Raw genomic sequence first — 24,840 nt, forward strand, 5'->3', positions numbered from 1 at the left:
TTTCATATAATAGGTCTTGTGATGAGGAGAACCCACTGCTGTAGGGCACAGTGCTACCTAAATCAAAAGCAGCTCCTGGAAATTAGACAAAGGGGCATATTCCCCTTCACCCACAGGCAGGCTTGGCACTTTCTCAAGAACACTGGTGACCAAGGAAGAAGCAACAAAACTTCCTGATCTGAGCTGCTTCCTGCCACCAATGTCACTGTCTGGCCTTCAACAGGTCGAGTGCATCAGTGTCCTCTGCCCCAACAGCCATGTCCCAGGCAGGGAGTCCTCAGGGCTGAACCCACAGGTAACAAACTAAAAAGCTGTGTCTTGGATTTTCTGTTCTTCAGAATTAAAACATTTATTTCAGAGAATAATTTCACACAGAGCAGTATGGTCCTCCACAGCAAGCTGCTTGCTCCTCCTCTTCCAGCAACTGCAAAGAGTTGAACCGTAAGCGACACAGAGCTCAGCACCAAAAAAACCCCCACATTTTATACAGCTGAGAAAACCTGAACTACTGTATAAAAAAGGCAGGCAATTTTACCCAGAGCTCAGCAAGGCCATTGAGCCAGCATGATACCTACAAACATCCATCTGTTGGCCATGTTTGAGTGTGATGGTGTCCTTGCATAACAAGACCATGGCTATCATGCACCTTTCTGGTCCCCAAGGCCATGGGACAGGCTACATTTCCCATGCACCAGATTTGCTTAGTTTAGAACTGTGTTTTCAACTGGCCTTGTTCCCTTTGAGATTTCCAAATCAACTATGCAAACAGATACCAGGTAGACATGCAATTACTCAACACACCTTAAAAAACAAAATGAAGCTCAAGAACATGGAGGGAACAAGGCAAATTTTTATGGGCACAATTAATCAGTTTCAGATAATTTGCCATCTAGCTTTTTGGGTGTATTCTTAATATGTTGTCCAGATTATGATTAATTAAGGACAGTCTGTCCTAGCAAAACCTTTAATTTGCTTGTCTGTATAGACAATTATGCTTTCTAGTGTGTACAGGAGAACGCTGCCACAGAGATTAATTACAGTTTCTTGTAAAATGGTTTACTTATAAAATGTCCACAGCAGCAAGATGGATTCCCAGAGGAAGCTGCAGGCTGTGCCAGCGCCATCCCAGCGCCTTTGCAGAGGTGCATCTGTGGCTGCAAACTCCACCCTGCAGCTGCTCCTACCATGCAAAGCTAAATTCAATCCAGACAGATAAAAGGAATTTGCAGAAAAAGAGGTGAATGTTTCACAGCTCTTTTCGCCTCGAAGCTGAAGCCATCCGTAGCCATGCCACTACTCCAAAGGAAATGGAGATATTTTCTTTTTTTCCTTAATGTGCCTCATTACTTTTAATACTCTTTCACTTCCGTTATTGCATATACTGCATTTGTAATTTCCACAAGGGAAAAACAAGCCATAACTTAACAACCTTTTTCCAGAAGTGTTGAGAAAACAATGAATACATAGTGTTAACACATTTATTGAATATAAACTCAGGAAGGGCGGGGCAAATCCACAAGCTGTTTCTCTGTCCTGTTTTCAAACATGTGTTAGCACTTAGTGACATGGGAAGAACACTTCCACAGAGGTTGAAGAAGTACAGGCTTACATCATGCCAGTGTCACAGCAACAGCTCTGACATGAGAGCCTCAGGAGAGCTGAGTGGGACAACATCATCTCCCCAAACTTTGCTTCATTAGTGAAAGGTTTCAAGACAATAACGACAATACTGCAGCCTTTAAGGGGAAAGAAAGCAAGCACGAAATAACAGGATTTACAGAACTTCTTGTTTCTGGAGGGCCCAAGGGCATCATCTTTATCTGCGCCCCAGAGCTGCGAGAAGCCCAGAAAAGCACATCAGAAGGTAACACACAGCCCAAGATCACTACCAGTGCACTGAGACCGAGCTCATTAAAAGAATAAGGATCAACAAAGGAGGAGGAAAAAAACTGCAGAGGTTGTTATCTGTGATCAAGAAGTGAGTAGGAGCACATCACATCCTTCTGTACATAGTGGTCAACTCACATCCTAGGAAAGCAGTGACAGCAGAAATGCTCCTGGTCCCAGCTCGGTCCCTGCTGCTCTGCCACATCCCACACACATCATCCCAACTTTTGCAGCCTCCTTGTCTCTATTTCCAGAGACTGCCACTTCTCACATGTCCCGTTCTGGGTCAGCTATAGCAGGTTTCCCCACTGCTCCCACACTGCCTCCTCGCCAAGCAGCAGGTCCTTCATGCCCAGCTCTTCCATCCTCCTCCTCCTCCTTGTGACCACCATTCAAGAGCCATCTTCCCCAACACACCTTCCTTGCTGCTGCTTCTTTACCCTCCATTGGCTTGTGATTCCCTCCACTCCCTCCACCCCCATGTCTGATTGTCATTGCATCCATTCCTAAATCTCAATCCACCTTTCAAACACATCTATTATTTCTCAGCTTCTTTACCCTGCTGACCCACAACCAACACAACTGCCCACCCCAAGCAGCAATCATCATCTGTAAAATCCTGCATACTCCCAATTCAGAGGAGCTTTCTGGGACACTTACTAAGGTATTTCACACATTGGATTTTTCCAAGCCTCCCTTCCTACGTGCTGCTGAATGGCAGGGATGGCTTTGACATTCCCACTACCTCAGTTCCCCTCATCTTGTTTTATCTGCACAGAGCTCTTCTACCTAGGGCCACCTCTCTTATTTGTCCATCCAGCATGCAAACAGCTGGAAACTAAGACATTATAGTACTTTTAACACTAATGAAACAGCTCCAGCTCTGTGTTGGTGGAATATCACATTCCCCAAGTCCACCAGGAGACCCCATAACACTACCAACTCAATGGGCATCCAGGGAACCAGCTCCCAAGACCATGCAAGCAAGGAGGTGACTTCTTTGTGCAGGGAGGAGGAAGAGAGAGTTAATTTTAAACAGCCAAACAATAGCTCATTGACTGGTTGACAGCAATTAGTAACCAGAGAGCACCAGGCACGTTTCCTGTAGCCAAGTATAAAGTGTGCTGCCTGCATCCTTGCTTTTGGGGGAAAAAAAGAATTAAAGGGTAAGAGCAGTTTACCTATCATCTTAACAGCAGAACTGCTTGGACCCGAGAAGGCAGAAGACTGATCCCTTCAAGCTCATGCACAAAGTGAATTTGCCCATTGCTGAAGGTTTTGCTCAGTTAGAAAATCTGGTTTCTCTCTTGCCACCCACCTCAACCTACAGGGCAGGACCTTTGAGATCTCCTCCTTCTGACATAACTTGACCTCAGAATCTTTCTTACCCTCCCAAAACAGACATCTGGTCTCCCACTGTCAGATGAGCCTCACCCTTCTCAACCAACAACACACAATCACAGTGCTCTACATACCTCCTTAAAAACCTCCAGATGGAGTGGAGCAGGCTAAATGAAAACAAAGAAAAAACAAAACTTCTCAGCAGACAGCTGACAATTTGTTTCATTATTGTTGCAGTGAGTGGGAAAGCACAAACAAAAGCACACAAGTGGGAATGTCTTAAGGGAAGTGCATTGGTGGTTGCTCCCTCCTGGTTCTCCTGAATCACTCCCTATCCCAGGTAAGCACAGGTCTAAAGGACTGGCTCTCAGCAACTGCTTCTTCTGCAAAATTTGAGGGATCTTCCCATTGCTTTCTTCCCTGGCTGGTGTGAGGTTTGGTGTCACTGCTTTCTGGAGAGGGAAGAATGAGCCTGTGCCTTCATCTAGAGGTGAGTAGCATCAGGCAGACAAACCCACTACATTATCTGTACGTTAATGATGCAGTTGGCATCAGCCCATTCACCAGAGGATGGTTTGTAATGGTGGAGCTCTCTCCACCACACAGATTCAGAAGCACAAGCACCACACAGCTCTGGCACAGCAAGCTCAAAGGTTCACCAGGTCTCTGCTGGTGTGACAGAGTGTGACACAACACCCAGAGCTGCTTCCTGGAGAGAGAAACATGCTGGCAGACAGGACTAACCCCCTGTTTCTGGGCACCATGGACACACAGGGTCCAGGCACACCAGTGGGAAGAGGCCCCAGGTCCCTGCTCTTCCAGGCAGCTTCCCATAAAAGGGTTAATGTGAGACACAGGCCCCCAAAGGGCAGGTCTGTCACTAGAGCTGCCAAATTCTAACTATAGGAGCGGCTGGGTGGGCACCTGTGGGGCTCGTCTTTCACTGCTTGCCTCTGCACTGCCTGAAGTAGCAGAGATCACCAAAAGCTTTTCCTCATCCCTTCTGTGTCACTCCTGGATGTCAGTGCTTCCCAGCACACGTCCCACTGTCCCAGCACACCTCCCTGCTAAACCCCAGCAGCAGGAAGCCAAGGGTTATGGGAACAACAAAAACTAAGTTCAGAAATGAGATTCCAGGGATTTTACCCCCAGTTTCTGCACACTTTGGAAGGTGTTTGGCCAATGCTCTCCCTAGCTACTCACCTGATGAAGCCACAGCCAGTTCCTGGAAGTAATTCATACACCCAGGAGTAATACAGAACCCACACTAGGTCAAGTACCTTCTGATGCCTCAAAGATGCACAGAACACTCATGCTTTACCTTTGTGGCTCAGCCCAACACAGATGCAAGGCCCATGAACAAGGGTTCTCCTCCAGCCCCTCTGCCACTGGGACTACCCCATATGGCAAAAGGATGGGTAGGTGCTCCACGGTCTGTGGGACCCCTGGCCAGCTCCTACTGCTTGGATTTAGCTTCTTTGCACTCGTTGTCCCAAAGGGGTTTTGTTTTACACTCCTGTATTTGTTTAATCTTAAATGGAAAAGACAGGGGAAGTAGATCAGAAATGGGACTCCCAGCACTTAATAGCTTTCCAAGTGCTGGCTTGGGCTGTACCATTTCATACAAATCCTTTTGTCACTTGGGCACTGGGAACACTAAACCTGCTGCCATCCCACCTGGGGACACAGCAGCTCACATTCATCTCCTGCATAATACCATTCCCATGCAACAAGGGCTGCAGAAGCTTGCTTGCCTTCCTTAAATCCACAGCACACAGGAGAAAGGGACAAGACTTGGTTTAAGGGCAACAGTAAAAGCTGATAAAATGCAAGGACAAGACAACAAGCAGCTGCTTGCAGGACTCAGCCCCACAAGGCAGAGGCTCAGTGGCCCCTCTGCTCCCAGGGGCTTGGGGCTCTGCCTGCCCCACTCTGCAACCATTCTACACAGAATCATTTCTCCCTCAGAAAAGACCTAGCACAACAGTTATGTCTGCTGAGAGATTCAGGAGGTAACTTTAATAGGAAAAAAACTAAGAACCTCTTATCTAGGAAGCAGCAGAATAGCGGAAATGCTGAAGAAGAGTTATGGGTTATGTCCTGTCCCTGCTCCAATTCCTCAAAACAGCTGAGCCATTTCCCCAAAGCACTTGGCTAGCAAAGCCCCCAGTGTGGAAAACTTCATCCTGAAAGGGCAAAAGAGGTGAAAGTTCAAGTTTAATAAATGGGACTAAGCATTTATGCAGTCTTAATGTCACCATTAATCCTATTAATGCTACTAATCCCTGGGAGAGGGAAAGGCACTAACTGGTGAAGATGAGACAAAGAAAAGGAGATTTCAAGAAAGAAAAGAGAAAAAAGAAAAAAAGAAGAAGAAAGAGAAAAAGGAGGGGTAGGGTGTTTAAAGCCTTGACTGCTTCTGTGCTGGTTCTGTGGCATGATATGTCATCACATGGCACAGATGTGGCTTTCCCAGGACTGTCATTATCACAGAGGGAGACACATGGCCAGAGTCTCACCCACTAATTTTTCAACGAAGCCTATAAATGTATCAGAACTCACATGTGCTGTAAAAAACAGCAAATCTTCATCTCTAAAAACATCTAGGAATGGAGAACCCAACAACCCCCAAAGTATTTATTATTTTATCAAAAAAAGCATTTCCCTTACTGCTTAAATTATATACCTTACTGCTACACTGGGATCAGGTTAGTGGTTAAATTACAACAGGAGAGACTCCCCCAGGGGCAAACATAGCTGTATTGTAAGCAAATATTGAGACAGGATATCTAAGATATGGGACTCCAAAGCTCCAGACTTCTCCCAGTGCCTGCAAACTGAACGGGCACAGCAGGATCTGATGCTGTCACATTACACATTAGGAGCCGAAATGACTTATGGTCAGCCCTTTGGGGACAGATAATCAGCAGCTTGTTCCATGTTCCTGATTAAGAGGAGATAATCCATTTCTGTATGGCTTTGGTGTCAGATCTGAGCAATTTTGGCAACAGTTCCAACAGCACACAGCGCTCCAGCAACAGCTGATACAAACACTCCAAAAGCCACGGGGCATCAAAGCCTCCATCCAAAGGACATGCTGCCACTTTGGCTGCAGTTTTGCAATGGCAACTGCTGCAAAGGTCAAGCACATAAGGGAGGCAGCAGCACAAGTTTCCCTCTCCTCTTGGGCCTGAATGTCAAAGCTGAGAGCTCAGCAGCCCGAGAGCTAACAACAAAGTGAGCTGGAGGACACAGTTTGCTGCTTGAGCTGCATCCTGGAGTGGCCCCTCTCAGCACTGGGATGTGTCAGCCTGCAAGAGCAGTGAATTTGGTGTCTGCAGGAACTCGTATTGCCTGCTTGGTCACTCGACACAGCCATAGTGCAGAAGGTTTCTTCTTAAAGAGTGCAAGTTGCACAGCTCACTTTGGCTCAGCTTTATTTTCACTTGAATGAATTTAGCTACTAGTAATGAGTCATTCCAAAAGAGCTGCAAGCACTAAAATCAGAGCAGGAAGAGTTCTGGAAGGGATCATGTGCTTTTCCAATCTCAACTCTAAAGGACGGGACAATTATATGGGCCTTGACTGTCTCTTCTTCCTGTACTTACAGCACATTACACCATAAAGTGTAGGAGGCATTATGTTCAACAAGGAGAACTGAAACATGCAAGGTAGAACTGACCATCTGAGCTGATGGCCAAGCACCATGACTGAAGCAGGGAACCAACACACCACAAGCAGCTGATCACCTAACAGCAAGCTCTTAAAAAAACAAAGCTACCACAGCAGCCTAGGGCACAGCACTCCAAAATTTTTGCAGGAGTCTGAGGACCTCAGAGGGGATACTCCTCAACTTGGCCCAGCCACCATCAGAGTGCTGCTGGAGAGGGGGTGCCTTCAGCCTCAGGGTGCCTAGGCTGGAGGGAGAGAGGCAGTCATGACAAAAAGTCTTCCAAGAGGTAAATGATGGAGGATGATAATCAGTTTATCTCTGCTTCCACCCCAAGATTAAAAACAAACAAACAAAATCTCTAAATCAGCTCTGTCTGCAGAAAATGAAGATGCTCAAAGAGAGAGCCATTAGGCTTTGGGACAAGCTGAGGAGGTTGCTAATTCTCCTTCATTAGTCTCATACAGGGCAGAGGGGGCAGGGCCAGGCACAGTAAATGGAACAGGAACACACCAGCCTCTTCTAGATTTGCCTGTCAAAGACTCCTAGAGCTAAGATCAGGATGAGATGGGCACAGCACACACTGTCAGGGGCTGACAGAAGAACCACACAGCACAAATAGGTCAAACAGAACTTCTCTATCAAAGCTCACCCATTTTAAAGCCTTGTGCTTCAAGAGGTGTCCAGCTCAGCTTAATATCCCCCTGCTGTCAGGCAGCCCTGCAGCCATCTCTCACCCTACAAATGGGCAGACCTAGCAATATGTCTGCACCACACCAGGGATGCTGATAGAGTGAACCATGCATGTTTTCTTTTCAATGCAGCATTTCAACGAGGCTCGTTGTTCATTTAAGGTAAAGCAGATGCTGTTCCTCCAGTCTCTTTGAAATGGCTTATCTATGGGCTGGATTTCATTAAGTGTCTTGTTCTACATTTAATAAGCTTGCAAGTCTAGACACTTCAGTTCTCTCTCTATCACCTCTTTGGTGTACCAGCAGGTAGAGACAACAGGGTTTAAGAGGGAAATATTTAGCCAGCAGATTTAGATGCTATCGAGATGATTGCATAATTCCACTTTGACTCACTACAATTTCATACCCAGGGACTTTTTTCCTCCCCCAAGTGCCAATCTGTTTTGAAAGAAAGGGGCTACTATATGCTACAGTAGTGTAGAGAAGTTTCCTGGGAGGTTCAAGGCACAGACTTTGGGATATTAGTAGAAAATCCATGTTGAACCAATGACCAAGCAAGGGAGAAAAAGGTCCAGAGGTGCTGTGTGATAGAATCACCCTTTGGTATCAGATGGTAATGATGATGTATTAGAAGAACTAAAGTCTCAGCAACTCGATCCACCTGACTTTTCAGGTATTTCCACGTGCAACTGCATGTCACCTCATTCCCACAGTCAACAAGGCCAACCCAGGCAGGAGCCTGGTGCCCTGCCTGCCCTTTCTGGGGATGCCCAGGCACAGGGACCGCAGTGACTGGAAGTACCAAGGCATCCACAGAGCCCTGTGGGAACTGCCATGACCAAGAGATCAGCAACAAACCTGAGAGATGCTTCTGGGACTTCAGATGGGTGCTGTGACCAATACCTGGGCATTGACTTCAGCTGTTTGCAAGAGGGATGGACCAGATGTACTGAGGCACTCTCAAAAAAACAAAGGCGCCTGGCTGTAAGGGCAGGCAGTGCTGGAAGGGTGTGTGCCAGACACTCCAGAGGGAGTTTCTTCCTGCAGCTCCCATGAACCAGGCATGCCCTATGGAGACCCAGTCTGAAGGGGCACCACCATGGATCCAAGGGCAATGCAGAGAGCAGGCAGTTGCTTACCAGTCAGCAGTAAGTGACACTCAAACGATGGGAAGGCAGCCGAGACTTTGTTCGCTTTGCTCCCAACCCTGCACCACACTTGAACCTTTGGCCTCCACACAAAACCAGCTCTGTGTTTATCTGCTGGTCTGCTTACCCCTGAAGGCTAAGTGAGATGGATATAAATCCTGTTGGTGCACAACATGCTGGGAAAAATCAGCATTTTTGTGGATGGGAGTTGCAAGATGTGCACATTACAATTACACGTGCTGTGGGGATGTACCAACAAAACTAACTGCAATCTTACATTAAGAGCAAAATGTTTGTGTTTGTTTTTTCCAAAAGATTAATCAGAAAGAAAGATCTCTTTCTTTGGGAAACAAACAGACGTAATAAGCAAATACTTCTCTCTCATGGGATTGCAAAACAAGACATGCTCTGCCCTCAGAGCCATGAGTCATGAACTTCCCCAGTAAAAGGGAAAGCAGAGCAGAACAACTGTATAGAGAATAACAGGATGGGAATTTTTTTATATTTTATATATAATAAGAACAAGTTCAAGGTCTCCGTGCTTACCATCAAACTTCTTGTATCGGGAACTGAACGTAGTTTGTAAGTGATTGCTGAGCTCTACAACAGCATTTCTGAAGTCATGTTTACTCTGCTGACTGTACTTCTCCTCCATTTCTTGTGAGCAGCACGTGTAGCCTTGCGAGCAGACTTTCAGGTGGTCACCTGAAAAGCAGAGAAGAAAATAACCTGAGTTTAAAAGTGTCTCTAGGCAAGGGCAAAGAAATCATCGTGTGAGGCAGGAGGACGTAAGGACCTGCAGTACCATCTCCTCCCAAGGAAAACCCCTCTCAGTCCAAGTGCTGGAGCAGGAATATCAGAACCTGATTCTGTAAAGGAACTTAATAGCAACACATGTAAATACCCTGCCTTGTCTTTCTGCAAAAACACTGAAAAGTGTCCTCTTATTTATTCAGTTAATAAATGGAATAAACAGATGCTCATCTTGCAAAGTATAATTTGAAGAACCAGCAAACTGACCTGTATATAATTATGCTATCTTCCATGCAGTTTCTGCCAAGTATTTTAATTAGTAAATTTCATTCAGTTAATACACAACACAGTAACAATGGCAATGGTCCTTTTTGTACAGACAAATCCCTTTTTCTGCTACCCTCCACCTCCAATTATCAGAGAAGAAGCAATCACTGATACTAAAATATACTTCTTTATGCAGCAGCTCATGAAAAAGCTTTGTATTTCTTTCCCAGCTCCTAAATTTACAGTTTTCTGTCATCATCCTGGGCAAAACTGGGTGTTTGTTTCTAGAGAATTCAGACTTTTCTTCCTTCACCCTGAAAGATAATTCTCTCCTAAAAGTCACCTGACTCAAGCTGGTTTCGTCAGAGGAATCCTGAAGTGCTTCAGTATCTACCACAGGTCCATTTCAACATCTCACAGACAATCTGGGCACAGAATCTGTCCCCATATAATTGCTTTTAGAGCTTCTCATTGCAGTGCAAAATGAGGCTGTCCTTTTCTACTGACACCAGTAAAATGCTGCTGTTGGGTTTTGTGGGCCAAGTCGAACTCTTTGTGTAGCAATCCACAGCTCCAGCTTCTCTGCTGGGTCCCACCACACAGCACTATCACAGGCAAGAGGGTGCCTTGATTGTCTCTTGTCAGCTCTTTGGAGCTGTACAAACTTAGGCAAACGGTGCAAATTTTTGTCAACACGATCAAAACAAGCAGTTAGGATGAGAACTTCATCCTTCCAAGTCAGATGGTATTTTAAAAGACGCAGCCTACACGTAAGCTGCTGCCTTCTCTCCCATTTTACACCCCGATGCCAGACCTTACCCTTCAGCACAAGGAGGCAGATGGAGGAGGCACTTCCACACCTGCTCAAACTCTGGAAGCCACCAACAGCCTCCAACCACCTCTGAGGGCTACAGACCCACAACACCACCTGCAAATGTCTTGTCAGCTCCCCGCACAGAAAGCAACTTCTTCACTCCAGGCTGCGAACCGTGCACTTACTGAAGAGCCATCCTGCCTGCTCGAGCATCAAAAGTGGCTTTGGAGAGACAACAGCAGCTTCCACACAGTGCAAAGCAAAGCCTGCCTGTGACTAACACAAGCAGCTGCTTCTCTACCTGCCTTGTGCAAGATCTTGTAACAACATCTCTTGCCCAGCTATTGAACCTTTGCGTCACTTTGCATGACTTTCTAACCCAAGAATGTTGGTATCTCCCCTTTCAGACACTTAAGGGCCATTCTAAAGTCAGACAGAAATATATATACACACATACATATATAATACATCCCGAAGAACCTCCTTTCCTAAATCTGTTTTCCTTCTGCACTACAGGGTTTGTTTGTTTTCCTTGACATTACAGAGACTTTGACCAACAGATATTTCTGCCACCAGTAGTTTATTGCACAAGATAGTCCACTGCTCTTGAATTACAGAAGGCTCAAAGTCTGTTACTGGAAGGAGCACTGATTAGGCAACAGCCTTCGGAAAACACAGAAAAATCTCACTGTCTCCTTACATATATATTTTTCCTTCTAGACTATTTCCTTCTGTCTCAGAGGAGCACCTCCAGCAGCAAACACACAGCATTATGGGGTATACAGCACCAAGGGATGCAGCTTGGTAAGTCATTAAAAGAGAATGAAAGGTGCATCCAGGATTTTTTGATGCAGCCCAACAAATCCATCCTGAAGCACACCTCTACAAGCACATCTTCAATGCAGTCACTAAATAAAACCCAAAGTGTCCAAGTGCCAGTGCTTTATTTCACTTTGAATCTCTTTGGTTAGGTTCCCATACAGGACTAAGGCTCTTGGACAGAACAGGAAACAAATAAACAGCAGCAAAGTGCTAATTACAGCCTGAGTGACAGTTAATTTCAAGATGTCAAGATAATTTTATTTCAAAACTCTTGAAAGTTGGGTATTTTTCTGCATTTCTTATGTTGGAAATATTTTACCTAAAATGCACTTAGTGATTTCAGCATGTTTCCATGACTCATGCCTGCCTTTGGTGGTTACAATTTACATACTTCCCATTCTTCTGTGATGGAGGGGTAAACCTCCATCCTACTTGGCAAATTCAAACATATTAATAGAGGAATTTCTTTTCTTTCCAGACACTTCTGAAGTCGTCACAGATGCCCTTGGATCCCCTAAAATAGTGGTTTTAACAACTCCAATTTATTCATGATAAAAAAAAAAAAAAAAGTTCAATATATTTCTCAAATACAAGTAACATTGTTTTATCTATTTATACCATTAAACTAAAGTTACCATCCCACAAAGCAAAATAATTTTTTGTGATCCCCTTTGTCCCAGATCTGCACCATGACTTCTGGGGACACACATGCAAATCTAAGCCAGGAGAACACTACTGACAGTAAACCAAGCTTGCACAGTTCCCATTTGGTTGATTGTTAAGAAATTATTCTCTAAAATGCAACTGAGACATTCAAACATGAATGACCAAGCAATCTAATTATGGAGCATATTTCTCAGTCATGTCAGCACTATGTGGTCTTGGCTTGTGATCAAGAATTAGTTCTGTCTGGAGCAGAGGAGCTCTGGCTACTCAGCACTAATTGCAGGAGGATGCACTCTGTTACCCAGTGGTAGAAACCAAAGTTTAGGGCTCTGAGATGCTTTTCTTGCATTTTTCTTATGCTGCAGTGGGACATACCAATGGAAAATCACTGCAAGACACTGGGGCTTGTGTTTTCCCACAGGAAGGGTTGTCCTTAGCACCTCTGCATCCCTGAGAATTTATCCTCACCTGAGCAAAGTGACAGGCATTGACACGGTTTACAAGAAATCTGCCTTTGTTTTGAATTATTTGAAATGTTCATCATCCAACCATAGCATTCACCCCACTCCTTGCAGGGAGAGCAAACACCCAACATGCCAGCCATCTGCCTGGGGGCCAGATCCATCCCATGCACCTTCAGTGAGTGGCTGGGATGTTAGGAAGCAAATTCCCACAAAGAGAGCCCCTGAAGCACAGCAATATCAGCCAACAGCTTCAAAACACAACAGTGCTACAACCACAGCACGCAGGGGGATGAAAAGGAAGCCTGGAAAGGAGCCACTGCCAGTGGACCACAAGAGCAAGGATCAGTGATGCACATGCAAAACACCTAGAGCTGCAGCCAAGACCAAAGACAATGTTTTTTGTTTTCCCACCAGCAGTGAATTCCTCTAAGGAAAAATAGTGAAACATGTGAGAATGTAGGCCCATTGAAAAAGAAATCTAATGTTTACGTGTATTAAGTAAAAAACACTCATGGTGTGCACTCTGTCAAGGACACATTCGGCAATAATTATTTCCCAAGTTAAAGCTCATCAAACAATGCCCAAACAAGGCAACTCTTCATCTACTGTTGAGTGTTAAAGACTCGGCAGCTTTTGTAATTTATCACCATGAGAGCACAGCAAAAATCTAACTCTGGCACAGCTTCCTTTCAAGTTTGGCTTTTTATTGAATTGTTTGGCAGGGTATGCAATCATCACATCAGGGGCTGAATGGCAAAAAGAGCTTAAGTAGCAAAGAATGACTCCAAACATCTACCACATATGCACACCATCACAGCAACTTGTCATGGATTTGCAACAGATCTTCCTCATGGCCTGTCACAGGAAGACCTTCTCTCTTTATTCTGCCTTCTCTGCTTTGTATTACATATGAATACAGGGAGAGAAATGAAGGACCAAAACTACAAAAGATGCTCACTCCTTGGTTAGTTAATAGGACACCTCTGGGGAATGGATGTGGCAGTTTAAAGATAAGAAATGCAATGGTACAAAACATTACCAACTCTACATCCAAGGAAATGCACTCAGAAAGGTAATCTTGCAAGTTTATGATTTATGCCATTACAGAAATGACACGCTGACCTGACTCCAGGCACACGGGGTTTTTCCAGATCAAGTCACTATTTTGCAATGTATCAGAAAACAAGTTTTCATCGAATGAACAAGTGTGCAGTGCAAACTCAGGGGCTCCATAATCCTGAAAGCAGTTCCCTACGCTGAACACGTTTCCAAAAGATTTGCAAAATGTTTCTGGATGTCAAACGTGCCTTCCCAGACTGCCACTTCTCACCTAGCTGAAGTTCAAACTTTTAAGTATACCTAGCTGCAAAACTAGCTAAGCCTTCAGGAGTGGTTTGCTGTGAGGCAAGGGAAGGTTATTTCTTTAAAATACTGCTGTACACAGTCTAGTCCTCCACTGCAGTTCACTAAACAAACCAAAAGCAGTTTATGGTCTGAGATGTTACTGTTGGACTTTGTTCTCTGGTGAGAAAACAGGCTGAGGTGAGCTGGGTGGGTGGAGGAGTGGGAGGTGAGCAGTGCTGGGGGACGGGTAAGTGGGGCCAAAATTTCAGCCTCACTCTGCCTCTTCCCTGTAGCACACATCAACTTGTGTCATCTTTAAAAGAGTTTTATGACTTCCTCTGAACCAACTACCAAAGGAATCCTCGACTGTAATGCCAGGCTCTAATCTAATCCGATTTCACACTAGACTTGCCTTCTAATTATCACAGAATATTAGGCTTCCACCCATCATACATAATTGACATGCTACTGAGGCTTTACAAAACCCCCAACAAAGATGACAAGAAGCACTTCCATCACTCCTGAGCACAGCTCTGCTGCTCCGGCCCCACATTAACAAGGAGCAAGAAGAAGAAAGAAAAGAGTGAATTTGTCATTGGCTCTGGCAGAATCATGAAGACAGACAAGGCTATGGAACCAGCCACCAAATCTGAGCACCTTTAGTTGTGCCCACAACAACAAAAACTGCCCAGTTTTCCAGGGTACCAAATGATCCGGGGATGCCCAGCACCCTCTCTAAGGGTGCTGCCATAACCCATAGGTGCTATTGGCACAACCACACATCCCACAGACCCCAAGGCAAGGCTGGGTCACCCTAACCACTGCTTATGCTGTTGTTAGATACTTGCTAATGAGGAGCGATACACAGATACTGTCTTGGCATATAAGTATTTCCAGGTGAAATGAGACTAAACTGGAAACACTAAAGGGAGAAACAAAAGAAATTCTGCTGCCTCCTCCCCCGCTATCCCACATGCAACACTGCTTGAAGATATGCCTTTTGCCTGGAATGAGTGGCAAACTTCAATTTTTAATTTAAGGCTCTTATCAGAGTACTCCTTTTTTTACTGGGCAGTCAGTGTTTTCTACTTGCTTTAAAGCAGTGCTGCTGTGGGACTTGTGTTCATTGTACTCAGGAGAATATTCCTGCAGAGAAGATCGTGTGCCAGGAAGAGATGTACAACAGAGCTGTATATCAGTTGTACAAAAGAGTTTAGGTCCTGCTAACAGAGGTGATGTGTCCAGGAAGGGCAGCATAGTTAGAACTCTGTAAGCTCACATCCTGCAAGCGATGCAGCACTGCTGGTACCCTCTGGTCAGAGTGGGTATAACTGGGCTGTGACACTTGTAGTGTAGGGTTGTACCTCCTGTGATGCTCTGAAGTGCCCAGTACTGTTTCCATCTTGAACCACTATTTCAACTGTGCACACTTCCAGAAGTGATTGTGTAGCCTTCTCCCTACATATACCATCATCAGATTCCTTCCTTCCTTTTTCTTCCTTTCCTTCCTTCCTTTTCCTTCCTTCCTTCCTGCCTCCCTCCCTCCCTCCTTCAAACATCTCCAGTTCTCACTGGGATATCAGACCCAGAAAGCACCTCACATGTCCAAACCCAGGTCCTCACAGTGGAGTGAGGAGCCAGCACTACCCTCCAGCTGAGGACATGGATACTGTCCCTTTCATAGCCCCAGCGTCCCTTGTCCTGAATTTGACCACCATGGACTTTCATCCCCACTTGCAATCCTTTTTTTAAATCACCTAGGGGTTTTTTTTTACCCGGAACACATCCTGATGTGCAGCTGGCTCCCAAAGCTGACTGGCAGGGTTATGGAAGTACTGCAACTTGGTAGCAAGTGCCAACATGCAGCATGTTTAACATCCCACTCAATTAGCAACCATTTTATATAAATGGTTTATTTGCCTTATTAATGTTAAAGCTGCTTGTTTCCCCTGTGCTTCCACTTAGGTTATTAATCAATGTGCATTTCAGTTTTTTGCAAGTTAGTCTAATGGTACAGCAAAATTCCCCAGACTCACATAGAAAGCTTATAATATTGAAAGATTTTTTTTTTTCAAACTTGTCAAGCAGTCAAAAATACACTCTTTGATACCAAAACCAAAGCCCTTTCACCTACGCTTAACAACAGTGAACTATTTTCAGTCAAGCTTTACTGCATCTGTTAACTCAGCTGCTAATCCATCTTGCAGGCATGGGGAATGCTGGTGCACACAATACCTCAGTGACATTACCTCCCTTCAACACAACAAATAATCCTAATTATTTCCATGGCGCGTACCTACAGTTACTTAAAATATCACACACAACTGAGGTCTGTCTGGCTTCTGTTTTTCCATTTTGCTTTGTTGACAGCTTCAGGTTCCCAAATTTACTGCCAAAAGGGTCAGGGACCGAAGAGAACAAGAGAGATTTATATCCATATGTGTACATTAAGCCAAATGCACATTAGGAACCTTAATTTTCTACTGGAAAGAGCAACTTAGGACACAAAGAAGGCTCTTGCTGTTCACCCATTCAAGTCCAAATTACTGCTGCAAAGTTCATCTTCCAGCCAATGATAGAGCAAGGTCTCAGGCCAAGTCTGGACAAAATGCTGCCCACTGAGGCCAACCTGACTAATTCTGGTACATCCCCCCCCACCCCACCGCAGGAGATGCCTGGGAGAGCCCTTCCCAGTCTCCTAACACAGCTCTTCAGTCCCAAACAAGAAATGGTGACCTGCTTCCACTCTGTGACACCCTGGAGAAGCATCACCAGTAAACTGAGGTCCCCTCCCCACCCTGCTTTCTCATTGAGGTTGGGATAATAGAGAGGCTGAGATTCAGGTCCCCCTACAAACACTTTCTGTAGAGCATCTGAGCCCAGGACCTTTCCTGTTGCAGGTGCATTCCCTCCCAGTAAGGAGGATGCAGGATCTCACCTTCAGCAAGGTTTTAAGAGTTCATTTAAAGTTAAAACCTTGCTCACCTGAGGAAAAATACCATCCCCACTTCATTTCCACAGCACCACCACCAATTTCCTTCCCGACAGGGTGGCCCAAATACTGTGAGGTTTTTACACCCTGGAAAAATATGCCATGATAGAGCACACTTTCATTCCAACAAACAGGATATTGAGTCAATTAGTGGCACACCAAACACAAACCAGACAGATGTAGATAAAGCATTTCTGCAAACATCAAAAGAGAGAGAAACCACACAAAGACCTGAATATACAAATAAGACAAGAAGGGGGAAAAAAAAACAAAAGCTGCATAATTAAACTTATTATTTAAGCAACCCTGGAGAGTAAAATAGGTTTGGTTAACTAGAGGATTCTCCCCAACACCAACTAAGACAGAAACCTTAAATGAAAACCAACAGTTGTTTCTTAATTAAAAAAACAAAATCAAAAAACCCTACTTGACACTGCTGAGTGAGAACTTCAGAAATGCAAATTCTCTTTATTATCACTGAATTCTTTAGGCATGAAATAGTTTTCATAACGAGTCTCTGCCTATGTGCCCTGAGAGAGGTGTTACACAATGCACAAGTTATGCTGAAAATTATCTTTGGTTTTTTCCACTTCTCTGGTGAGGAAGACAAAGACACGAGGTGCACAAGAGCCCCATTTCCAGGACAGCTGAGACAGGCAGTGCCTCTGTCTCCAAATCAGCCACCAAAAACCAGTTAGAAAGGCAAACACTTCCAGTTTGTAATCCTGGGTATACATGAAGGCAAAAATAAAACAGCTGTGATAAAACCCATCCAAAACCAGCCAGCAGTCAAGACTTCAGAACACAAAAGAAATTGTCCAGTAGATTTCACAGGGGTTCCCTGAAAATAGCACCACACATCATTTCATGCAATTTTTAGCTCAGATTCCCCATTAAGAAGGCAAACAAAGTCAAACTGACTTTTTTCCATAAAGCTCCAAGGCTATTTGCCAAAAAAGCAGCTTTTAACCAAAACCAATTCCACCACAAACACTGTCATCTGAACTGAAGTATTTTCCTTAACAACTTTTTTCCCTTCCACTTTCAGCCCCCCTCTCTGCACTCCCCAGACCCTCCACCTCTGGGGATGCTGGCTGGCTCAGGCAGGCAGGAGGACCTGGAGCATGCTGCTGGCAACCACTTTTACAGGAATTTTTATACATTTCACCACCCCTCCGAAAAAAAAACCAACAAACCAACCAAACAAACAAAAAAATCTGATTCCAGCATCAATGCAAAAAAACCACATTTCAGATCCATACAGTAGTGTCTTGTGAGATGTTCCCAGGCTCACCTACAGGTGCCAGCAGATGGGTCATCTACTGGCAAGTAGCACATCTGGCATGAAATGACCCTTGAAAGTTTCAGCAACATTTTGAGCTCATACAGCCCTAGCGATTCTGGGGATCATGCTTTATTTGAAAAAAATCCCAACAAATGCAAAAAAAAAAAAAAAAAATCCCAAAAAGAAGGTGCTCATGGCTTCCTGGAGGTATTCTGCCTGTTATGGATCTCTCCAGCTGGGAGCTGCACAACCAGAGAATGCCACAGCATCCCCAAATGGTGACACTGACAGATTTCAAGGCAAACACAACTGTCAGGGTGTGCTGGTACCATAGCCATGTGGTCAACCCCCCCTGAACACTACACCTCTCCAGGGGCTCTACAGAAGTGAAGTTTTCCTGCTTTGCAAAAGCAAAACCAGACATTCACCACTGCACAGAGGAGATGCCATTTCCATGTATTGACAATGCATCAACTGGAATAAAAGTACTAAGGGCACAAGAAATGGCAGCTATGGCCCAAGCAAAAATTTTAAAAAGCCCCAAAAAGACGTTTTTGATTTCTTAAATAAGAAACAAAGTTCATGGAATTCAGCCAGTTTCCTGCTTTTGACTTTAGAAAAAAAAAAAATTAAAATATCCTAGGCTTTATACAAACAGTAATTTAATCTATAAATTGGAATGCAAGAGAGAGATGTTAATTAACTTCCACCAATATTAATTCTCTATTGCGGGATCCCAAGTAGGCACCTTCGAACCTGCTGCAATTCTGAAACCAACCTTATACAGAAGAGAAAAGGGGGAAAAAACCCAAACCCAAAACACAACACCAAGCTGCAATCAACTACCTTGAAGGGCTGCATACAAATATATACACAAGTATCTGGGAAGTGGCAGGGTGACTTTTTTCACCCATAAGGACATGCTCCTTCCCCCTGCCTTGAGTGGTTTCAGGTAGGGATGACAGCCAAAGGAGTGCAGGGGCTCAGCAGAGAGCCAGGACCAACCAAAAGTAGGTGACATGGACAGAAGTTTTACTTTTGCTTCCCCTTGCTTTCACAAGGGGAAGCAAAATCCACACAAGTCCCTTCCTTGCACCTTGCAGCTCTCAATGGCAGGGCTTACTTCCCACCCTAAAGCTTGGACTTTAGACCTCCAACTCCTTATCTCATTCCTCCTGCTGCCCTGCATACCCCCCATGCCACATCACCCAATGCCTCCCATCTCTAGAAATCCCACTCAGAGAGCGAGCAGAAGCAAGCTAAAGCTCTGCACAGAGAAATCCTCCATCTTCTCAATTTGCAAAAGTATCCCTCTATTCAGAACAGGTGTTAGGACTTCTGGTCATTGAAAGTATAAACAAAAAGTGAAAAGCTTTAAGGGTTCAGGTGTAGCAAAGTCCAGCTACAATCTAAGAGCTGGCTCATGCCAGGAACTGAGCACCCTCCTCTGCCTCTGCTCACCCCTGTCACCCCCAAAGGCATTTCACAAAGACAGAGAAACATGTGAGCTTTGGGCTGCTGTCAGGAATTAGTAAAACCCAAGGGCTGAGGGAGCATGGTTCTGCTTGGGCAGGTTGTCCACCCACATCTGCTGAGAGCCACAGGAGAGTGCTGCCCCATGGCCCTGTCCAGCAGAGCACCACCCACTTCCCCCCCTCCCCACCCAGAAAAGTAACACAGGGATTGCCAGGATGGCAAGTGCCTGATGCCAGAATTTAGGTGAGAGTGACTGGGTGCATCTCCCTTTGCAGGTCTGATTTGGAAGACATCAAACAGTTTTTACTTATCCACACAATGTGACTGCTCAGAGCCATGCCTATGCCCTACCTGCCCTCACTGGTGTGCTGCCAGCCCAGAAGGTTCTGCTGGTACCCCCATGTCACCAACAATTATCATCCATCCATCCATCCATCCATCCATCCATCCATCCATCCATCCTTCCATCCATCCTGCACTCGGTCTTCTCCAGAGCACAGAAACACAACATGATTAACTCTTGATTTGGCCACCCAGCTGCCTAAGGTCATGCTTGATGTATGGCCAGCTCCAGCCAGCATTTCACAACCCCAAGGGCCTTTGCCAGGAATGCCACAGCCTCTCTGCAAGACCTCAGTAACCAGCCTGACCTATAAGGGGAAGCGAAGTCCCCATAAAACCTCCAACAGCATCACACTGTTTCTCAAAACCAATTCACTGGCACACAAAGTCCTTCAGCCAGAGGCCTCCTCCCAGCCTGAGCTCAGCCCTGGGATGAGTGTTCAGTGTCAGGGGACGTCTGCTCCTTGCACAAAGCAACACTTGTGCGGGGCCAGCAAAAGGAGAGCCCAGCCATGGCACGAATCATACATTTGTTGGAACTTTCCCACCAACTAGAGAAATATTTGCTCCAACAGCCTTAAAGTGTTTAAGGAAAGACTTTTTAAAATAAAATAAAATTTTAAAAAGAATTCCCTTTCCAATCTACTATTTTCCATTTCTCCACAGAGCACCTAAAAGCCAACCAAACCTATAAAGTCCTCTCCAAACAGACCCTAACCAGGGGACCTTCACCTTGCAGAGCAAGGTCGCTCCCCACATGGCCACATCCTGCCACCCCTGGCAGGGCCGGGGCAGACAATTACCCTTAATCCTCGTTACTTCTGTACGTTTCCTTTAAATCCTGTTACCGCATTCCTCCGTGCAGCCGAGCGCGGCTCTGCCCGCCTCGCCGCAGCGGTGCCGGTGACCCCGCGGTGCCTCCCGGCTCCTGACCGGAGCTGCGCCGGTCCCCAGGGCTACAAAGCTCCCCAACTCATCTGTCTTCACTGATCAGCTCTGAATCAGGAAGAAAAGTTCTTCTTTAAGAAAAAGTTCCCCTTTTGGTGATTTAAGAGACAACTATGAAAACTTTGTCCAAAAGTTTTGTCTTTGAAGTCTGGATGCTTTCGTATTTATAATGTTTGAGTCACGCCAGAAAACCTCTGCCAAAGCAGTCTGTGTTAGACTACTACATTCATTTATTTTGGAAGTTTATCCAAGCCTTTGGTTAAAGATAAACAATGCGCCTAGATGCTGGAGAACATCAGAGCCGAGCTGCTGGAGGGGCAGGGAGCTTCCATCCCCTTTGATAGCACCAAGGCAGGAGATGGTATCAGCGCGACCTGAAATGTACTTACTACTTCCTGGAGAGGCACGGTGAAATCCCTGGGAAGTCATTGCTTTTCCTTGGGATGCATTCGTGCCACGCTAATTTTATGCAAAGGATTCAGTTTAGAAATCTCAGATACAATCGAGGCATTTAGACCTGACTCATTTATGGTTAATAGGCTGGAGATGTAAATCCTCTGTCTGGGGGGCCTAAGGGTGCTTCAGTCAAATCTGTAAAAAAAAACAAACCTGTATTGATCTGTTACTGAAGGTAGGAAGCACCTTCCTGTCCAAAACACCCTGAAAAACAGAAGTAAAACCACAGTTTCTCAAGTCTCCACTCTCTCCCAAAGCTAGTAAGTGCATCACTATTCCTAAACTGCTTCCAGCAGGGAGATGTTAAGAAAGTGATCAGAAATGTGTCTTAACTGCATTCACCACTTGAACACATGGGAGGAAAATCCTCCACAAAAGTGCAGTTTTATGGAGTGTAGGTCCCTCAACAGCAGCACCTTCACGTCAAAGTACAGAGTCTTAGCAGCCTGCCACTCTCTTCCCAATTGAAAGTTTAAGACAAAACCAACACATGAAAAAACAGGGTCTGTGCCTTGTGAAAAGCTGATCTGAAAACACATGGTTAACGAATTGCAAAATTGGAGAGACACCTCAAAAGAGCGATGATGCGAACTTTTTGGGACTTCAAATAAACAAATTTGAACTAATCAATCTGGAAAGTCTGTTTTCTATTTGTGGCTTGGGGTTTGCTGTTTTATGTTTCCTTTTTTGTCTTCTCTGTTTGTTTGCTTTCAATTACCCGGGCTCCTCCTTATCCCAACCTCCAAGAGTGCCTGTGCCATGGGGCAGGCAGCAGGACACCCTAGTCATGCAATTGCAAATGGGAGCTGGAGGATGTGTTTAAAGCTGACAGTTTTGCTCTCAAATGAACTTTTTTTTGGTTTTTTTTTTGGTGTGTTCCCCCCTACGGCAAGAGTATGGCACGGGCAGCTTGGAGTCCTCTCCTCTGGAGCAGGGACCATTGCTGTTTCACAGATCATCAGGAGGTAGCAAGCAAAGCTTACCAGATGTGGGTTTTATCACCTCAAGTGGAACTATTTTTTTATGGGAACCTTGGTTTCTTTTAAGGTTTTTATCAGATCACTGAGATTACAAAAGCTTCACTTACATGCTCAAAAGCTCCTGTAAAACCTCTAGTTCAAGGTTTATTTGGTCTAGGTGGTTTTCAACTTGGAGGAATGACTTGCAGACACAAGTAATTTGTCCTATAAGCTTTGACTGACGAGTCATTCAGTGCACTCAAACCATGCCTGCCTTCTGAGCAAAATTCCATCAACTCACTGACCAAAAGATGTTCTTTTAAGAATATTTTTTTTTAAAAAAGAGAAAAAAGAGCTTGCAGCAAAAAGGAAGTTTCAATTACTTTGTGAAATCAAGCAGAAAAATTAAGATCCAAGCAAACTTTATTAGCTCTGACAAGCAAATGTTGATGCCTTTGTTTCCGACGCGCGCAAAACTTTTACTAAGAAGAAGGCAGTGTGTGGTTTTGGATATGATTTTTCCTTTTTTTTTTTTTTAAGCCACAGAAATATGCATATTTTAATTTTTTTTTTTAAGGTGCTTTGCTACAATTGGGTTTTGTAAAGATATTCATATGAAGGAGCTGGCACAGAGCTATCACAAAGCAGCTGATTCTGCTCTACGCATCCACAAACATTTCCATGTGTCAATAGTACTTCACAACCACATTTATCTATGTAAAAACCCACATTAATAAGCCCTTCCCCTGTCTGCAAAGCTTGCCAAGCAGAGCAACAGTGCAGATAACTTAAGAATTTTGAGCAGGTTAAGAGACTTGGGAAAAAGATACACAAAAGGTCAGATTTCCAAATGTTTTTTGTTTTTTTTTTTTTCCCAAAATAGTTTGGCTCATATTCAGTTTGTGGTCTGAAATCCAGGGGCGACTGGAGGGGTCTGTGGAAACACACACACACAGGCAGTGGTCTGAAGCTGGCAATGCAGGGGGCTGTGGCCCCCCTGAAAATTAATTTTTAGAGGCCCCAGAAGCTAAAACAGTTTTGGGAAAGCCCTACTCAGCCCTACACCTCTCCTGCTGAACCATCTCCTCTCACAGAAACCCCCACTGGCTCCCAGGTACCAGCTCCCCAAAGGCACATGTGCTGCAATTTGATGGAGCAGTTATTTTCCTCCCTCTCAAGGACCAGAGAGTCTCAGAAAATGGAATTTGGTTCAAGAGCAAGTCCTGGTCAGACATATAGGAAACTTCAGTTACAATTGGAAAGTTTTCCACAAGAGATTTTCGAAACAACCCAGAGACTGTTTTGGTACCAAAGGGAAGGTAGAGCACTCACACTGTTCCACGCTTTCACCTCCATGGTTGCCCCCCCAGTTTAGCTCAGTGCAGGATGACTATTTGAGCCCTTTCAAAGCAAGCCCATATATAGAGTGTCCCAGTTTTGGGTGCCATGTCTCAGCTAGGAAACTCCCACTGCAGAGCTGCTTTCCAGAACAGGAGCCTGGAAGTACCACTGCCATAAACCCAGTGGTGCTTCTCCAGAACATCACAACTCTGTTTTGAGTTAATCTGCAGGAACCCACACTGTATATCTCACTATGTAGCTGCACACTCCAAAGACCCACTAAAGCAGCAAGTTTGTGCCACACTGCATTCCTCAGTCTTGCCCACAAAAGCAGATGAAGGCTTTTCTTGCTTCATCGGTGACCCCAGTGATGCTGCCAACTGTTTGCTCCAGCTTGCATTCCCAGGAATGCATCACCTTCCCAGGAAGGAAGGTGATGCTGCTCTGCCCCATGTCTTGCCTCTGCTTGTGACTATAGAAACAACTTCCCAAAAGAGTCACCAATTAAAGAGTTTTCAAAAATAATTAGCTCGTGTCAACCTCATGCAAACCAGGGTTGGGGAAACAAGCCCAGATGAAGGGCCCTGGGAGGAACAGCTGGAGTGCTGAGCTGTACATCTGGGCTTCCTTGCTTACCTCTCCCACCTTCAGAGCTGTCACAGGCTACTGGGACATGTAACGGGTTCTCTGTGGCTACCAGCCCCTTGCTTGCTAGGCCAGCAGAAGAAGACTGCACTGGAAACTAATAAGCAATCTGTATTACTATGTTGGGGAAAAAAAAAAATTAAAAAAGCATACACTGCTGTTTGCAGCAGGACACAACTTGACATTACTTTCCAGTTTTAACAGTTAAAAACCTCACATCACGTGATACTGCAACAGGCAGGAAAGATCACGTTGCTCAAAGGGGACGCCAGTACCAAAACCAAGGAGGTGGGTCAGATTCGTATCTAAACAGGTCCACCACACATCCATCCTAGGCCACTGTTTATAAGCAGAGAAAGGCAACTTTATACACAAAGATTGCACACAAGTGGTTCCTGCCTATTCCCAGGACAAAAACCTGCTTTTCAGCTAAAATTTCTGAGAACTGTTTGTGTAAATAAGACAAACCTCCAAAAAAGCACACAGCTAAGCCTGAAGCATTGCACAGAGAAAGGCAAATAAGCAGCG

At 44.9% G+C, this 24,840-nt stretch overlaps 1 protein-coding gene across 2 annotated transcripts in view; it reads right to left on the reverse strand.

The window, feature by feature from the left end:
* The window catches only part of GPC4 (glypican 4), a 70,169-nt gene that overhangs the window by 29,331 nt on the left and 15,998 nt on the right, over positions 1 to 24,840 (reverse strand). The window contains exons 1-2 of one of the 2 annotated variants that reach the window (XM_071758071.1): positions 21,301 to 21,355; positions 9,285 to 9,443 (exon numbers count right to left, since the gene is read on the reverse strand). In XM_071758071.1, the coding sequence (XP_071614172.1) occupies positions 9,285 to 9,443; positions 21,301 to 21,340 (199 nt within the window). In that variant the 5' untranslated portion in view covers positions 21,341 to 21,355. Of the gene's footprint in view, positions 1 to 9,284; positions 9,444 to 21,300; positions 21,356 to 24,840 lie in introns of those variants that run through there. The other variant, XM_071758070.1, reaches the window with a different exon arrangement.

The sequence above is a fragment of the Heliangelus exortis genome, chromosome 14 (assembly GCF_036169615.1).
Source record: "Heliangelus exortis chromosome 14, bHelExo1.hap1, whole genome shotgun sequence".
Classification (NCBI taxonomy): domain Eukaryota; kingdom Metazoa; phylum Chordata; class Aves; order Apodiformes; family Trochilidae; genus Heliangelus; species Heliangelus exortis.